Source organism: Miscanthus floridulus, chromosome 12 (assembly GCF_019320115.1).
Source record: "Miscanthus floridulus cultivar M001 chromosome 12, ASM1932011v1, whole genome shotgun sequence".
NCBI classification, from domain to species: Eukaryota; Viridiplantae; Streptophyta; class Magnoliopsida; order Poales; family Poaceae; genus Miscanthus; species Miscanthus floridulus.
Window position 1 is genome coordinate 47888341 of NC_089591.1, and position 15278 is coordinate 47903618.

Below are 15278 nucleotides of genomic sequence, written 5' to 3' on the forward strand. Positions count from 1 at the left end.
ATAACTTAAACAACCACTTATTTAATAGACATTTATTTTGTATGTCGATTTGAATGCCTAGACCTCCCTTCTCTTTTGGTTGGCAAAGATGGACCATTTTGCAAGTCTATACTTCCTTTTTTGTTGATCGTATTGCCAAAAGAACTGTGATCTATAGTACTCAATTTTCTCGAGCATCCCTCTAGGGATTTAACAAAAAAAGAGAGCAAACATCGATAGACTTGACAACACTGAATTAATCAATACTAGAGGTCCGTCTAAAAAGAGCATTTTTCCTTTCCAACTTGCCAACCTCTTTTCAATCCTTTCTTCAATGACTTTCCAATCTTTGTTATTAAGTTTTCTATAATGCATTGGTAGACCTAGGTAGCGAAATGGGTAAGTTCCAATCTTGCATCCAAAAAGATGTGAGTACCGCGTCTCACAATTCTTGGCCTGGCCAAAGCAGAAGATCTCGCTTTTATGAAAATTTATCTTTAGACATGGCCCTGTTCGGCTTACCTCATATTCGGCTTGTTCGGCTTGTTTTTTTAGCCGGAACAGTATTTTTCTCTCACAACAATTCAGTCAGAACAGTGTTTTTCAGCCAGTTTCACCAAAGATTCAGACCAGCGAACGGGGCCACTTACCCATTCGCTTTGGCTCTTGCAATTATGATAGCTAGCATGTCCACAACTATGTTAAATAAAATTGGGGACAAAGGATCACCTCGCCTTAACCATTTTTTTGTTTGAAAATATGAGGCAATCTGATCATTGACTTTAATCCCAACATAATATCTAAAAACTATAATAATGTCTTTTTTAGCAAGCATGTATTTGCTAATAATCTCTTCTGCTCGACTTCTTATTTACCTTTCTAAGTTTAAATTGTTCGCAAACGTTCAAAGTCCCTAAAAGTCTAAATTGTAATTACCATGCTACTAAATAAAATATTAGTAAGCAGCAATCCGTCTGCATGAAAAGTAAGGTCCATAACAATTCTCATAAACACATTCAAGCTAATGAACTTATTCATTGAAGTTACTAATACAGCAGCTAGATACTCTGAACTCTGAAGAGAGAAAATTCCCTCCCCATATTTTCTTTAAAAAACAAAGAAATCCCTCCTCATATGACTGGTTTACGCCTCTGGCTCGAGAAATGGGTAATCAATGTATCCGATTACTGGATCAGGGGTGTAGAAAGTACTCCTGCTGTACTTGTTGAGACACTGCTGGAAACGGGATCTTTGCCGAGTGCAAACTGCTTTGCCGAGTGTCAAAAATCGGGCACTCGGCAATGACGTTCTTTGCCTGAGTGCCGCACTCGACAAAGAATTACACTCGGTAAAGAGTTCTTTGTCGAGTGCTGGGCACTCGGCAAAAAAAGGCTCTCGGCATAGGCTGCCCTGCGTAACGGTGTTTGACCACGTCCTTCTTTGCCAAGTGCCTGCTGTTAGGCACTCGGCAAAGATTTTTTTTAAATACTTTGCCGAGTGCCCCAGATCTGGCACTCGGCAAAGAATTTTTTTTAAATACTTTGCCGAGTGCCCCTGACACGGCGCTCGGCAAAGATTTTTTTTTTCAAAACGTCTTTTGCCGAGTGCCCCTGTGAAGACACTCGGCAAAGAGGATATTTTTTTAAAAAAATTCAAAACCCTCTTTGCCGAGTGCCTTATTCTTGGCACTCGGCAAATACCCCCTTTGCCTGGTGCTATATCCTGGCACCTGGCAAAATTTTTTTTTATTTTTGGCCTCTAAATTTTTTGTGCAGCCCTTTTAAAGTACCAGGAACTCCTAGTTAGAATTTAGAGATTTTTTGTGGCTTTTTGATATATTTAGTTACTTTATTTCGTTTACTTGAATTTTTTCGAAAAATATAAATTTGAACTGCACGTGGTACGAATAATGGAATTTAATTATTCAAAAAATAATAGTCATGTTACTGAGTGTAGTGTGAGGCCATATCTAGGAACGGACCCAAAATTTCGGACATCTTGTTCACGAAATATGACCGCAAACTTGCGTGTGAAGTGTTTTTAAATTCTATAAAAAGCAAACGAAGTTCGAAAATCATGAAACTTGTTGAGATGTCGTGATATCATATGTGGAGGCTATGATAAAAATTTGAGAAGGTTTGGTGCATGTTGTCACGTACGATGCTTACAAACCAGGACATCTCCACATATGGATTGAGCGGCTTCTTCCGGCGATGGTTCGAGGCTATGTCCCGGAGTATGTCTGGCAAGTGCTGGTAGAGTTGAGCTACTTATTCTGCTAGCTTTGTGCCAAGGAGCTCTCTCGGACCATCATTGATGACTTGAAAAAAGCGGCACTCATGTTGCTCTGTAAGTTGAAGAAGATCTTTTCACCCGACTTTTTTTTGCCGATGCAACATTTGATTGTGCACCTCCTGTATGAGGCATGGATGGGGGGGCCGTGCAGAACCATTGGTGCTATCTAATCGAGAGATGTTTGTAGACTCTTCACAAAAAATGTAGAAATAAAACCAAAATTGAGACTTCCATTGTAGAGGCATACATTCTAGAAGAGGTGTCAAACTTCATAGAGAAATACTACACTGAGAAACTTTATAGCGTTTATAATTCACCCCTCGTTACAATGCTAGCGAAAATAAATAGAACCTCAGCCTTTTCCAAGGATAACTTGGAAGCGCAAGTGCATCGACCACTAAGCAATTGAAAAATAAAGAGTGGCACAGTATCATGCTATATGTGTTGACCAACCTTGTCGAGGTGTAGCTATTCATTGGGTAAGTTCTAAACGAACTTGTTTCATTTCGTTGTATGTCCTTGTTTCTTCGTCCAACACCATTGTTTCTCGTTGGTACAGGGAATTTCTTCGTCAATCCTGGCATGGATCAAGGCAACCTACCCCACAAGAAAATGATACCCTTCTTTCATAGGGTGCAGGACCAGGGAGCCCCGATTTCATTTGTTGGTTCAAACAGAAAGCCCAAACTGATGCGCCTATAAGTGACGAGCTAAGACGGGTTACAAACGGCTATGCCGTTAGGGTCAAGTCATTTACCGATTATGACGTGAATGGATATCGTTTTCACACAGCAAGCTATGAGCAGAGTCGGCCCAATCAAAAAATCACAAACAGCGGAGTTATTATGCCCGGCACTGATGGACTCGACTATTATGGAAGAATTGAAGAAATCTACGAACTATCATTCTATGATTCCAAACCTCTTATTCCTATCATATTCAAATGCCACTGGTTTTATCCTAGAGTAACGAGACATACCCCTAAGCTTGGGCTAGTCGAGATTCGACAGGATTCCATCTATGTAGGAAAAGATGTCTATATTGTGGCTCAATAGGCCATCTAGGTTTATTATACATCATACGCGTGCAAAGACGCCGAGCATCTTAAGGGTTGGTCTCTTGTGCACAATGTATCACCACACGGTAAACTACCTGTCCCAAACGATGAAGATTACAACTTTAACCCAAACACATATGATAGAGAGTTCTATCAAGAAGAGGGCCTACAAGAGAGGTTTGACATAGACTTAACCGAAGAGATAGGAATGAAAGTAGACAATGAAAGGGATAATGACGAGGACGCTGGAGACGAGGTGCGAAATCTAAACGACATACAAATGCTTGAGCGATTACGTTTAGGCAATGACAATGAAGACAACATTCCTTCTTCAGATAGTGTTGATGAGTTGGACAATGTTGATAGTGATGACGAGATCTATGATCCAGCTAATCTCAATCATGAAGATTATTTCTAATACATGTAATACTATGTTTTTTGTAATTATGTTTTGTTCATTTTTGCAAATATTTTTAATACATGTATTACTATGTTTTTTGTAATTATGTTTTGTTTATTTTTGCACCTATTTCTAATTATGTCTTGTTTTTCTTTTTTATTGCAGGTGATTGAACAAAGATGGCGGGTGACCATCATAGGTCCGTGAACTCGATTTACCAAAGACGCAGCCGGCTGCAGGAGGAGGCGGAGGGGGCGCTGGAGGGATCGGACAGGAGGAGGAGAAGGACCGCCAGATGCAGGAGGGGGCCGTCTCCTCCCACGCTGCGTGAGGAGGAGCCAGAGGAGGAGGTGGCGCCCGTGGATGAGTCGGACGATGAGCTGGTTCGGTAGACGGACGAGGAGGAGGGGCCGCACGAGGACGACGAGTTGGAGGCGGTAGGCACGGGTTCCGCTTCCTCTGACTCCTCTTCGAGTGTCTACTTGCGAGGGTCCCGCGAGCCTCCCACAGGTTCCGCTTCACCAACGCCCAGTGATTCGCCCCGAAGGGCAAAAGTAAGTAACTTTATATGTTATTACCACTACTTCATATGATATGATGAAAAAACTAATATTTTTTCTTAATCACTTGTGCAGGAACTAGGTGGTTGTGTCGGGTGATTACGCATGGCTAGTCAACGGCATTCTGGGTCTTCTGTGTAGACAACACTTCCCCCGTATTGTCACGTATGCATCGAAGATGGAGCCGGCCTACTCGTTTGACCACTACGCCGTCGCCACCGATGCAGAGTACCCCAACAAGGCGGCGCGGGTGAAGGCAGAGTTTTGGGTAAGTCTCCCTCGTACAACATTGCTCAATACGTCATATTCATTGGACTTTTCTTGAAATAATGAATGGATACATCGCTTTTGTATGCAGACTTATTACAGATGTGAGGAGGGATTTGAGGCCAGGGCAGAGCAGGTGACTTCCAAAGCCTGTAAAAAACTCGTCACCGACATGCATCACGAGGTGCGTATCCAGGCCATCGTAACCTACTACGGGTCAAAGCTTGGAGAGAGGAAAACCAAGAAAGACACAAGAGAGATACAGCTGACCCGAGAGCAGTACCTTGAGGTAAATGAAGAACATCAATATTGATTCGTTTTGAGATTAAGTTTATTTAATTTGATCTTCTTATATGTCCAATACTTGATGACGTGTAGATGATCCCCTGGTGGTGCCAAACATATCCCGAGTGCTGGGCGATGATGGTGGAGAGGTGGTTCACGGAGGAGTACCTCAAGATGCATAGGGATGCCCGAGACCGTCGTTTGCAGATGCAAGGTCTAGCACACCATCAAGGTAGCCATAGCTCGCCGGATACAAACAAGCATAGGTACGTGAATTTATTTATCTATTGTGACGCTCAGTTCTGCCTAATTTCTAATCATCGTGCTGTCTTTCTTACAGTCGGCGTCACATAGTGGCCAGGCTTACTTGGACTTCTAGGCATGGTGTATGGCCCACAAGGGCAAGACGACGTCCAACGTCTCCTTCAACCTGGAGGACCCGCCCGAGGCATACATGAACCCGAGCGTCCACTCCCGCATCAGTGAGTACACTGAGGTGGCGAGGTCGCTCCATGGGTCAGACCATGATCCGAGCACCCAAAACTTCGATGGAGAGGCCGTCATGAGGGCGGAGCAAGGCAAGAAGCATGGGTGGTTCTGGCTTGGCGACGGCGTCATCGACACGACCTCTACTCCCTCTCTCTCCTAGATCCGAGCACGGAGCACGAGCGAGAGCCCGACCATTCACACACGGTCGACCGCTGCATAGCACCGGGTCGATGCACTCGAGGTTATTCCTGTTTTACTTGTCATACATTGATCTTTACACACCTTAATTAGCTTTGCATTACTGAAACATTGGAGTGAAATATTGCAGGCCCGGCTGGAACAAGAAATAAGGCAATGTCAGGAGCTGGAGACCGGGCACCAGAGGATGGTGGCCCAACTGGAGGCCGAGCGGGCCGAGCGGGAGGCCAAGCGAGCCGAGCGGCAGGCTCAGGCGCATAGGCTGACGGACATTACGGAGTTCCTATAAGGACTTGGGTAATATGTGGGCTTCTCTCTGCCAGCTGGGCTGTTGGTTCCAACCTCCGCCTCCGTGTCCTACAGCTGCAGCTACTCCTGTGAGTATGAAAGTTTTTTACTTTCGCTTGTGCTTTGCTTGTATGGCCTCTACCTTCCTAGATTAGCTATCCAAATAATCTTGTCTTACATGCAATCTTTTCTCCTTTGTGCAGTCTCCATCTGACGGTGGTTCGAATAATCCACCTCATGCACCTCCGAATGATGGACCTTCACCACAGTCGTAGTGGCAGAGATGAGTGCACGTTGTATTTTTTTTATTTGTTGTTCACTTGATGATGGACTTGTGATATACTTGTGATGCACTTGTGGACTTTGATGGACTTGTGAATTTATTTAGATGGACTTGAGCACTTATTATTATATATTGATATATATATTGTGATGGATGTGATATGTGCGGATGGATGTGTGGATGGATGAGATATATATGTGATGGATGAGATATATATGTAATGAATGAGATATATATGTGATATATGTTTGTATGAATTTATTTGTCACGATGGAATTTAAAAAAAAATAAAAATTATCGTTTTTGGTCACTTTGCCGAGTGTTACACTCGGCAAAGGACCCCCTTGCCGAGTGCCATGGTCACAGCACTCGGCAAAGCTGAAAAAATGGGCACTCGGAAAACCATTTTTCTAGCTTTGCCGAGTGCCATGACTATGGCACTCGGTAAAGAATTTAAAAAAAAAATTCAAACTTTGTCGAGTGTCAGTCATAGGGAACTCGGCAAGCACTCGGCAAAGAATTTTTTTTAAAAAAAATTCAAACTTTGCCGAGTGCTGGCCAAAGGGCACTCGACAAAGAATTTAAAAAAAAAATTCAAACTTTGCCGAGTGCCGGCCAGAGGACACTCGGCAAAGAATTTTTTTAAAAAAAAAATCAAACTTTGCCGAGTGCCGGCTAGAGGGCACTCGGCAAAGAATTTTAAAACATAATTCAAACTTTGCCAAGTGCCGGCCAGAGGGCACTCGGCAAAGAATTTTTTTATAAAAAATTTCAAACTTTGCCGAGCGCCGGCCAGGGGGCACTCGGCAAAGAATTTTTTTAAAAAAAATAAAAAAATCTTTGACGAGTGCCTGCAGGGTTGACACTCGGCAAAGCCACCCTGAACGGGGCCGGCGCCGTGACGGTCGCTTTTCTTTGCCGAGTGCCCGATAAAAGACACTCGGTAAAGAGATCTTTGCCGATTAATTTTTTACCGTATGTTCTTTGCCGAGTGCCGCACTCAGCAAAGGTTTTGCCAAGTGTAATTTAGCCTTTGCCGAGTGCCGTAGGCACTCGATAAAGAACCTGAATCCAGTAGTGAGAGGAGCGTCTAATCCAAATCTTTGAGGGAGGTCAGGGTTAGACAAAAACCAACGCCCATATGCAATTAAATCAGCATAACTAGTGGAAATTGCTTCATTCCCATCCTCCCTATCATAATCGCCATCTGCGATGAATGTTCCCTCAAAAGCATCCCTCATGGGGCGAAGGCTATGCGGAGTTTCTGTTTTCTCACCAACTGTGATCATCCGTGGCTCAACCACGTGAAGATAGAGAATTCCAAATTTGTTCAGTGCGTTCGCCATGTACAGCCCTAGAGCTTCTGGGTTTGAATCTGATGCCTCTTTGTAGTTTGCAAAGGGTGAGATCCTTATTCCAACCTTATCAGCTCCAATTTCGTCAGCTACAGCTTGGACTACTTCTAGCGCAAATCGGCAATGGTTCTCAAGGCTCCCACCGTACTTGTCAGTGCGATCATTGGCTTCGTCCTTGAGAAACTGATCGATTAAATAACCATGAGCTCCATGGATTTCAACACCATCAAATCCTACACCATATAAAACATTAAGGTTAGAGCGATATTTTTCCTCGGTAACCAAGGACTTGCATTGTTTTCCTATACTATATAATAGTAGCTCACTTAGGTGTTTGTACAACATTAAACATTTCTAGGGACTAATTCATGCTAGTTTTCTTCAGATCCTAATTATTTGATAACCAATTTTTCTTTCAAAACAATAAGCGATAACTGATTAGTATAAAAGCAAGTTATAAATCCACGTGATTCATACAAAAAGAAAAAAAAACTTATTTAACTCATGTTCCTTCACACTTAGAATGCTTAACGTGGTGAGCAGGGACTTACCTGCATTTCTAGCCGCATTCTTGAAATCGTTGACAACTAAAGGGATGTCATGAGTGTCTAATCGCCTTGGAGTTGAGAAATTTGCAATATCTATGCCATTAGATCTCACTTGAGGTCAATGTTTTCAGGTCGTCCGATTAATCGCGATTAGTCGTCCGACTAGAACAATGACGATCAGTTTGGTTACTCTGTTTTTGGGCCTGTTTAACTGGGCGGACATGTGGGACTATTGAATGTCAATGTTTATGACTTTGTGTTGAACACTTTAGCTTATCTGCACTGAACTAATTTGGTTATGTAATATGCTGACTATGTGGCTGCTATGGTCTGCTAAATGTTAGTTATTTTGCTACTGCAACAGTGCTACTGTTCAGGTACGTCAAGATCAAGACTGCATTAGTGTCACCAGCTAAACACTAATGCAGTCTTAATGCTTGCTTTATTGTGTGTGTGTGTGTGTATATATATATATATATATATATATATATATATATATATATATATATATATATATATATATATATATATATATATATCTCCTGATATACATGGACGATGAGGGTCGACTAATCGGCCTGGTCGACGACTAATCGCAATTAGTCTCCTAGTCAGTTCCATGACGACCAGGTTCATGACCTGAAAACATTGCTTGAGGTTTTAGTAGCTTATATATTGGAGCTTGGCCATTAGACTGAAAACCTACACCATAGGTCCCAATTAATCCTTTTCATTTACATTCCATCAAGGATTCAGAGATCAAAATTGATTTTCTATGATACCTAGCTCCAAATTTTAACGAGATCCGCTGATTATTCTCTATATCTTTCTTGCAGCCGACGACTACAGCAATATCTGCCATATGTCTGAGAATTACCTTTGATATTGTCATAGACAAAATTCGTGCTCAGAAACCTGTCATCAACACCGAGCCAACATCAGATGGAAAATTCGAAACACATATTTCCATGTCAGCTAACATTTTTAGAAAAAAGGAATTTTTATTCCAGCCTTTGCATAAGGTTACATGCTCAGGTACATTGGAAATGAAAAAAAATGAGTGCACAGGCAACAGAGGCTCAAGCTATCTACATCTCACTAAAGCATGTCACAAATGTCCTTGGATACAAGATACTTGATCTTAATCACCCTACCCTATCACGAATGATTTGTGACATAAACAGATGCAATGGACAGATCAACCTGTTAGAAGCATGTGCAATATGGTCCAATCCAAGTGGAAGAGTGGAAGAAGTACGCAGGAGCATTTCAGACACGTATTTCCAACTTAGTAATAGCAAAGAAGATGGAAACATTAACAACACGGTTTATTTGCGTACTTCGATGAAGAACCTGCTTCGACTGCTGGAAACATACTGCATCAGAATGACCAAAGCATGGAACACATTCGCGGAGACCAAGGTACCAAAAAAAACAAGTTTTTTTAGCCCTCTACATGCTTTCCCACTACCAAATCACTAACGTCTTCTCTATTTCACAGAAGCATTATACTTCCACGGAAATTGAAACAAGAACTGACCAAGTTTAATGAAGTGCAAAAATCAAAAATCAACTTTATAATAATCAGAGGTCTTTTGCCAGCAGCCACTATGAAGGCCACCAAGATAGCATCAAACTAGAGATAATAAACCTAACTCTCCGTGCTTTAATCGAGAATGGATACAGCGAAACCTTTATTAGGGGGTAGACCTACCTTGTTTTGTTGACTTATTGCTTTCCAGCAAAGCGTGCCAGCCCTATCTCTAAAGCACCAAACTTCCACATTTTAGGAGATGCCCTATCTTCCCTTAAAGAGCTAGCTTATTGAATAGGCTGTCACTCCTTACCTTATCTAAGACCCCTTCGGGATATCTTTTGAAAACCTTTTCTCTTAAAAGAATAGATCGATCCCTTGCCCGCTCGATTAAAGAAAGTGGGATCTGGCCTTGCATTTTTGAGATTGGGCTCCCTCACGGCATTCTTGCTCTTGCATTTGAAAGTCGAATCGGGATTCCATCTATAGAAAGGTACCGAATGGAACTAGTGAATGTGTATGCCGAACGTAGGCAGGTATACCTGACCTTTGATATTAAGCTATGATCTCTCTTCTCTCTCTTGAAGTTCCCACAAAGCGACTCTGAACCTAAGACCGGGTTGTGGGATGTCTTTTGATATTCTAAACAAAGAAAAACGACATTTTTTCCCTAAATGAAAGAAAAGGTCGAGCTTAAGCCGATTCCATTGCGGAAAGAAAAGAGGCTCTCCCATTCCCACCTGATACGTCAAAAGCAATTGACTAATAAGGGGAACCAACCAGTTGAATTCGATTGATTATGTCACTCCGCATTACTAAAAAAGGGCAGCTGCTTTCTACTAAAATGGGCTTTGGCACTCCTTCCGCTATTACTCGAAAAATAATAATAGATCGGTCGTTCTGACTACGTCAAAGGCTCATTTCACTCTAATTTAAAGGCTGTAACTCCTACTTATTTATATTAATTAAAGCTTGCCCATGGCTGCTTTCTTCCCATTCTTTCTTCTTTCAACTAATCTAATGGTTGAATTCTCCCATAGAGAGGTTATGATACTAGCAAGAGTCCTATTCTTCTCCTCTCGATCCTACCTTGGGTTATGTTTGACAGGGATGGTCAGTGAACTTGTACTGGTTTCAAAGGAGGATAGAGATCCACTGGGGAAGGCTCGAAAGGTTATTCGATATCAAGGTTGACCCTCGACGCGCCGCAGCCACTATTTTGACTCCTTTTATGCAATTATGAATGAAACTTTCTCGATTCCAATGCAACTTATCCTTTTGGAGTTGACGTAACAAACTACGCGAGCCTCCCGATGAAGCCAACAGAAATCCTATCCGAATACTAAAAATAAAAGGCAATTTCATTATGGTGGTATACCGGCCGCCAGTTCTAGAACTTCCTGTTCCAATCGGAGCATATAGATTCATAAATGGATTTGTATGTATAGCCACTTCAGTCGTGCTCCTCGTTTCTTGAATGGAAAAAAGTATCTTCTTTCTGGGAACATGCTAAAACAGAAATTCTTATGTTCGTGATTCTTCATCCACCAATGTAGAAAATCTTCCAGTTTTCCATTCTCATATGAGGTAGGAAAGTTTATGGGCAACAGGTCGGCACGAAGTGATTCATCATGTTCAAACATGAACCTTTCGCTCGTTGGGGACGGTTTATAAATCAAACAATTCCCACAAATGGAATGAGAAGTGGGTCCATGTAAATGATCGAGACCTCGCAAACAACAATGTTCCTTCCCCATATGGAGTTTAGGACCCAAAGGCAATCGTTGAGTGAACTGTATCTTATTCGTATTAGTTGACCTAAGCTGCACCATTATTGCAGGGGTGGGGCTCGGCCTCCGAACTGTACGTGGGACGAGTTTCTGCCTCATACAGCTCGGGCCAAAGATCGGGGAAGTTGAGGAGAGATGGGGAGACCCAACTGCTGCCGGTCGGGACGGACAGGAAAGGGGGCGGGGATAAGCTTATGAAGAAGCAAGCTTATTGCCCCACCCCCAAAAAACAAACCGACCCAGCAAGAAAACATATGTGCTTTAGCAACAAAGTGCTCATCCCTTGCTTGTTGCTTCGTGTTTCCGTCTTAGTCCATTCCGAGATAGGCGGCTAATATAATATGTGCAGTAGTCGTCGTCTGACCAATCGGCTCGGACACCAGATCGCTTGTGCCCGCCCATTCTGTCTTGCACTAAATGGAATGGCTCTCTTAGTTACGCTGTGCCCCGACTCGAGTCCCCATGTCCGCTTTTATCCGCCCGCAACCCGGCCAACACAACATTAGGGCCGTCCCCCCCCCCATTCTATGCTGACCCAGGCCAGGGCTCGCTTTTTGGGAAGCCCATTCCCACCGCGCTCACGGCCCGGTTGGCCTGCCTACGGTAGTGGGAATTCTCCCATTCCCTGGTCAAAAAAGGGTTGGTTGGATGCGGGATCTACTCCATGAGGAGCGGTATGGACTTAGATGACATCATCATGACCTCTCTTTGTGTACCACTAGGGATGCTTAACGCCACTTCGCCAACTGGCATTACCTGCGCTTTCGTGTCTCTCAGTGTGGTCAGCACTGGGTGTTTCCGAGCTGCGAGGCTTACACCCATTCGCATTAATTCATCCAAAGTTCCTTACCCTTATGCACGAATTTAGGAATAAGCCATCTTCCTATCAAGGTTAAGGAGTCAACTAAGCATCTCAGCGGTGGGATTGAATACCCGAATCGAATCAGAGTTCACGTCGCCCGCCCTGAACAAATAGAATAGGAGGTGTGGGCCACAGGTCACACATAAGCCATCGGGTTGCACGACAGAAAAACACCCAACATAAAGATGCACACTCCTCCATGTGAAATAGAAAGATTCATCTTCACTTTTTTGTAGCAGTCGTGACCAACAACCATCAATAGTCGGCTCGTTGGTAAGGCGAGAGCTTCAAGCCCGATTTTAGGTGGCACACCCCCCAAACAAGCACCACTCGACGAGGGGGGCGGGGAAAGCTACAGGCCCAAAACCTTCGACCCTTCTTTCTATATGGGGGTGCCCGGGGCACCTCATCTTGTCATTTTGTTGCTCATTCCCCTTAGGCCGAAGTGTTTGGCCTTTACTTCAGAGCGCCCGCTCACGCTTCGCTGACCTATCATGTGGTAAAGAGAAGAGAGTACGAAAGAATTGTAAACAGAGCAGACCGTAGAAAGATTCTAAATATGACAAGTCCCCCATGGATTTGATAATAAGGAAATGAAGAACGGGAACGAAATGAAATAAAGCATTTCTAGCAGATGAGCTTCTCCCATTTTTGTCTGGTAATAGAATAGGGCGGCTTACTTTGACCAACACTCCACTTTTTGCTCTGTCCATGGAGCGTATGAATTTCCTTGAATGTAGATAGACCAAAAAAGGGAATAAAGAGATAGGAATAGGAATTATAGTACCATTGGAAGAAGAGGCACCAGTGAGAACATCTCTATTGACGAACCATTTCAATAGTACGGGTGCTGCCGTGCCACGGGGCACAACCATGGAAGTAATGAAAAAGAAGAAGTTCTATAGTTGGACCATCTGCTCTATCTGTTCGATTTGAGCTTCTCCAGAGAAGATGAGACGCTAAAAATGAAAGTGTTCGCAACGCATACCAAAAAAGGGTACTTGTCGGGTTCATAAACCCGGGGTCCCTCGAGGACTAGCTTCCACGCCCGGGCTCGGCCCAGGAAAACAACATATAGTTCATGGGCCAGCCCAAAAATCTAAAACACAGCGGGCCAGAAGGGTAGTCTGGTTGTCGACCGGAAGGTCTACCCTTAAGGACAAGCGCCCGCTCGACAACTTCTTCGGCCCACCTCTCCGACCGGAGCGCTCGCTTCGGGCACCAGCCGTCTCCGAGCGATTTCTCCAATCGGAAGGCCTAAAACGCTGCTTCCTACTCTGACCCCGCGACTCCAACCCCGTGACCGGGGCTCGTGGGAACCCTGCTCACCGCTCTTCTCTAACCGGCGCACTGAGAGTCGACTAGAGCCATCCGACCGGGGGCTCCCTGTCGGAAGGAACCAGAAGACATGCGGAGAAAGGCAAGGCATGGCTCACAAGTCAAAACCACTGTACCAGGGACCATACCCTGCATGAAACAGTGCTCTACAGCCACCCTGACACAAAATATTGTAGGGGCCGCTAGAAACTCTCATACGGTAAGCCCCCTGTGTGTCTCTAGACATCGATCGCAGTATGGGCTCCAGAATTTGCCATACCGGGTGAACATAACGCGGCTCCTCACATGCCACTAGGCATCAAGAAGTATTTGCAGGTACCGGCGTCATCCTTCCTAAAGAAGATAGCTCAACCTCCCATGCACATCTGACATCCTACAATGACATCGATAGTATTGGGGGGCGTCAACCATTATCCAGTTTTCATCAACGTAGGCAACAAGGCTTAGAAACATTCGTACTCTCTCTCTCTCACTAGTAAAGCTATCCCCTTCATCTATAAAAGGGGATGCTCTCCCTCCAATGAGAGGAGATCGATTTCACCAAGCTCAGACTCACTAGATCGACATCAACACCTTACAATCGCAGGACCACCAAGTTTCGACCGCAACCCTTCCGGTCGGAGCCAACCGAACCTCTTGTACACCCCCTCCTTTCTCCTTCTCGTTTGTAACCCTACTACAGACTTCAAGCATCTGGGCTAAGGAATAAAGTCACCGACTGACCCCGACTAGACGTAGGGCACATTGCCTGAACTAGTATAAATCCTGTGTCATTGAGTGCTAGGCCACCTCCGATCACAACATGCAGCAAAACTACAAATATTTACTAGTTGGTCACTTTCTGCACCGACAGTACCTATGTTGCCAACCATTAATGACTAGTTCAAAGACTAGGAGCAGGGGCACGTGCCAAGAAAGATTTGTTACTTTCCCTATGGTTTTCGAACGTTTTCAATAAAACCTTCTCGTAGAAGTATTTTCACAAAGTTTTCAGTAATATAATATTATATTAGTAGATGCTATTCGAACCCTTCCTTTTATTAAGATTAGAATTCTTATTAATATTATTATATAATTATTTTATTTTTTCATGTATATGCGTCAGACACAATCTACTAATTGATCTATATTCTGGTACCCTACTATATCATAGTCTCTACTACTAGTATTTATAATACCTCAGGAGCTCATGAGACTCTTTTAGCGAAATTCATAAGTCTCAATTCCCGAGCGATCGCACCTCGAGTTCCTTTTGGATTTCATTTCCTTCTTGATCAATGACAATCATCATCATATCGTATTATCATACCATTGTCACGTTTGAGTTCTTTACATGTACGTACAATTACAGCTCGTCTTACTTCTGTTTGATCTTTCTGGAGGCATTTTGGGCACTGCTTCTTTGATTACAGCAACAATAACGTCACCAATATGAGCATATCAGTGATTACCAGCTCCTAAGATTCGAATACATATCAATTCGATAGCCCCGCTCCGTTGTTATCCGCTACATTCAAAAGGGTCTAAGTGAGATGGATCTTGGAAGTTTGGTTTTTGATTGGATAGTGATCTCGGGCATGAGTGGTTGATCTTCGCAGGCCATGAATGGCCATGGAAAGGAGTATTGATGTCAATATGTTCGATCGAGAAGATTGGACGATGAAAGACGGATCCTTTGTGGTTTGAATAATAGGTTGTGGTCTCGATATTGGGCTATGGGTTGATTGCTTTCTGTATGAGCCTCTTGTGA

The 15278-nt window shown here is 43.5% G+C and overlaps 1 protein-coding gene across 1 annotated transcript; it reads right to left on the minus strand.

The window, feature by feature from the left end:
• Positions 1 to 1122: 1122 nt before the first annotated feature.
• LOC136495359 (putative 12-oxophytodienoate reductase 11) lies at positions 1123 to 8116 on the minus strand (the record flags this gene model as incomplete). Its single annotated transcript, XM_066491304.1, has 3 exons — positions 1123 to 1210; positions 7185 to 7689; positions 8008 to 8116. Coding segments are annotated over 3 exons (702 nt in total), but the record flags the coding sequence as incomplete, so codon positions are not given.
• Positions 8117 to 15278: the final 7162 nt, after the last annotated feature.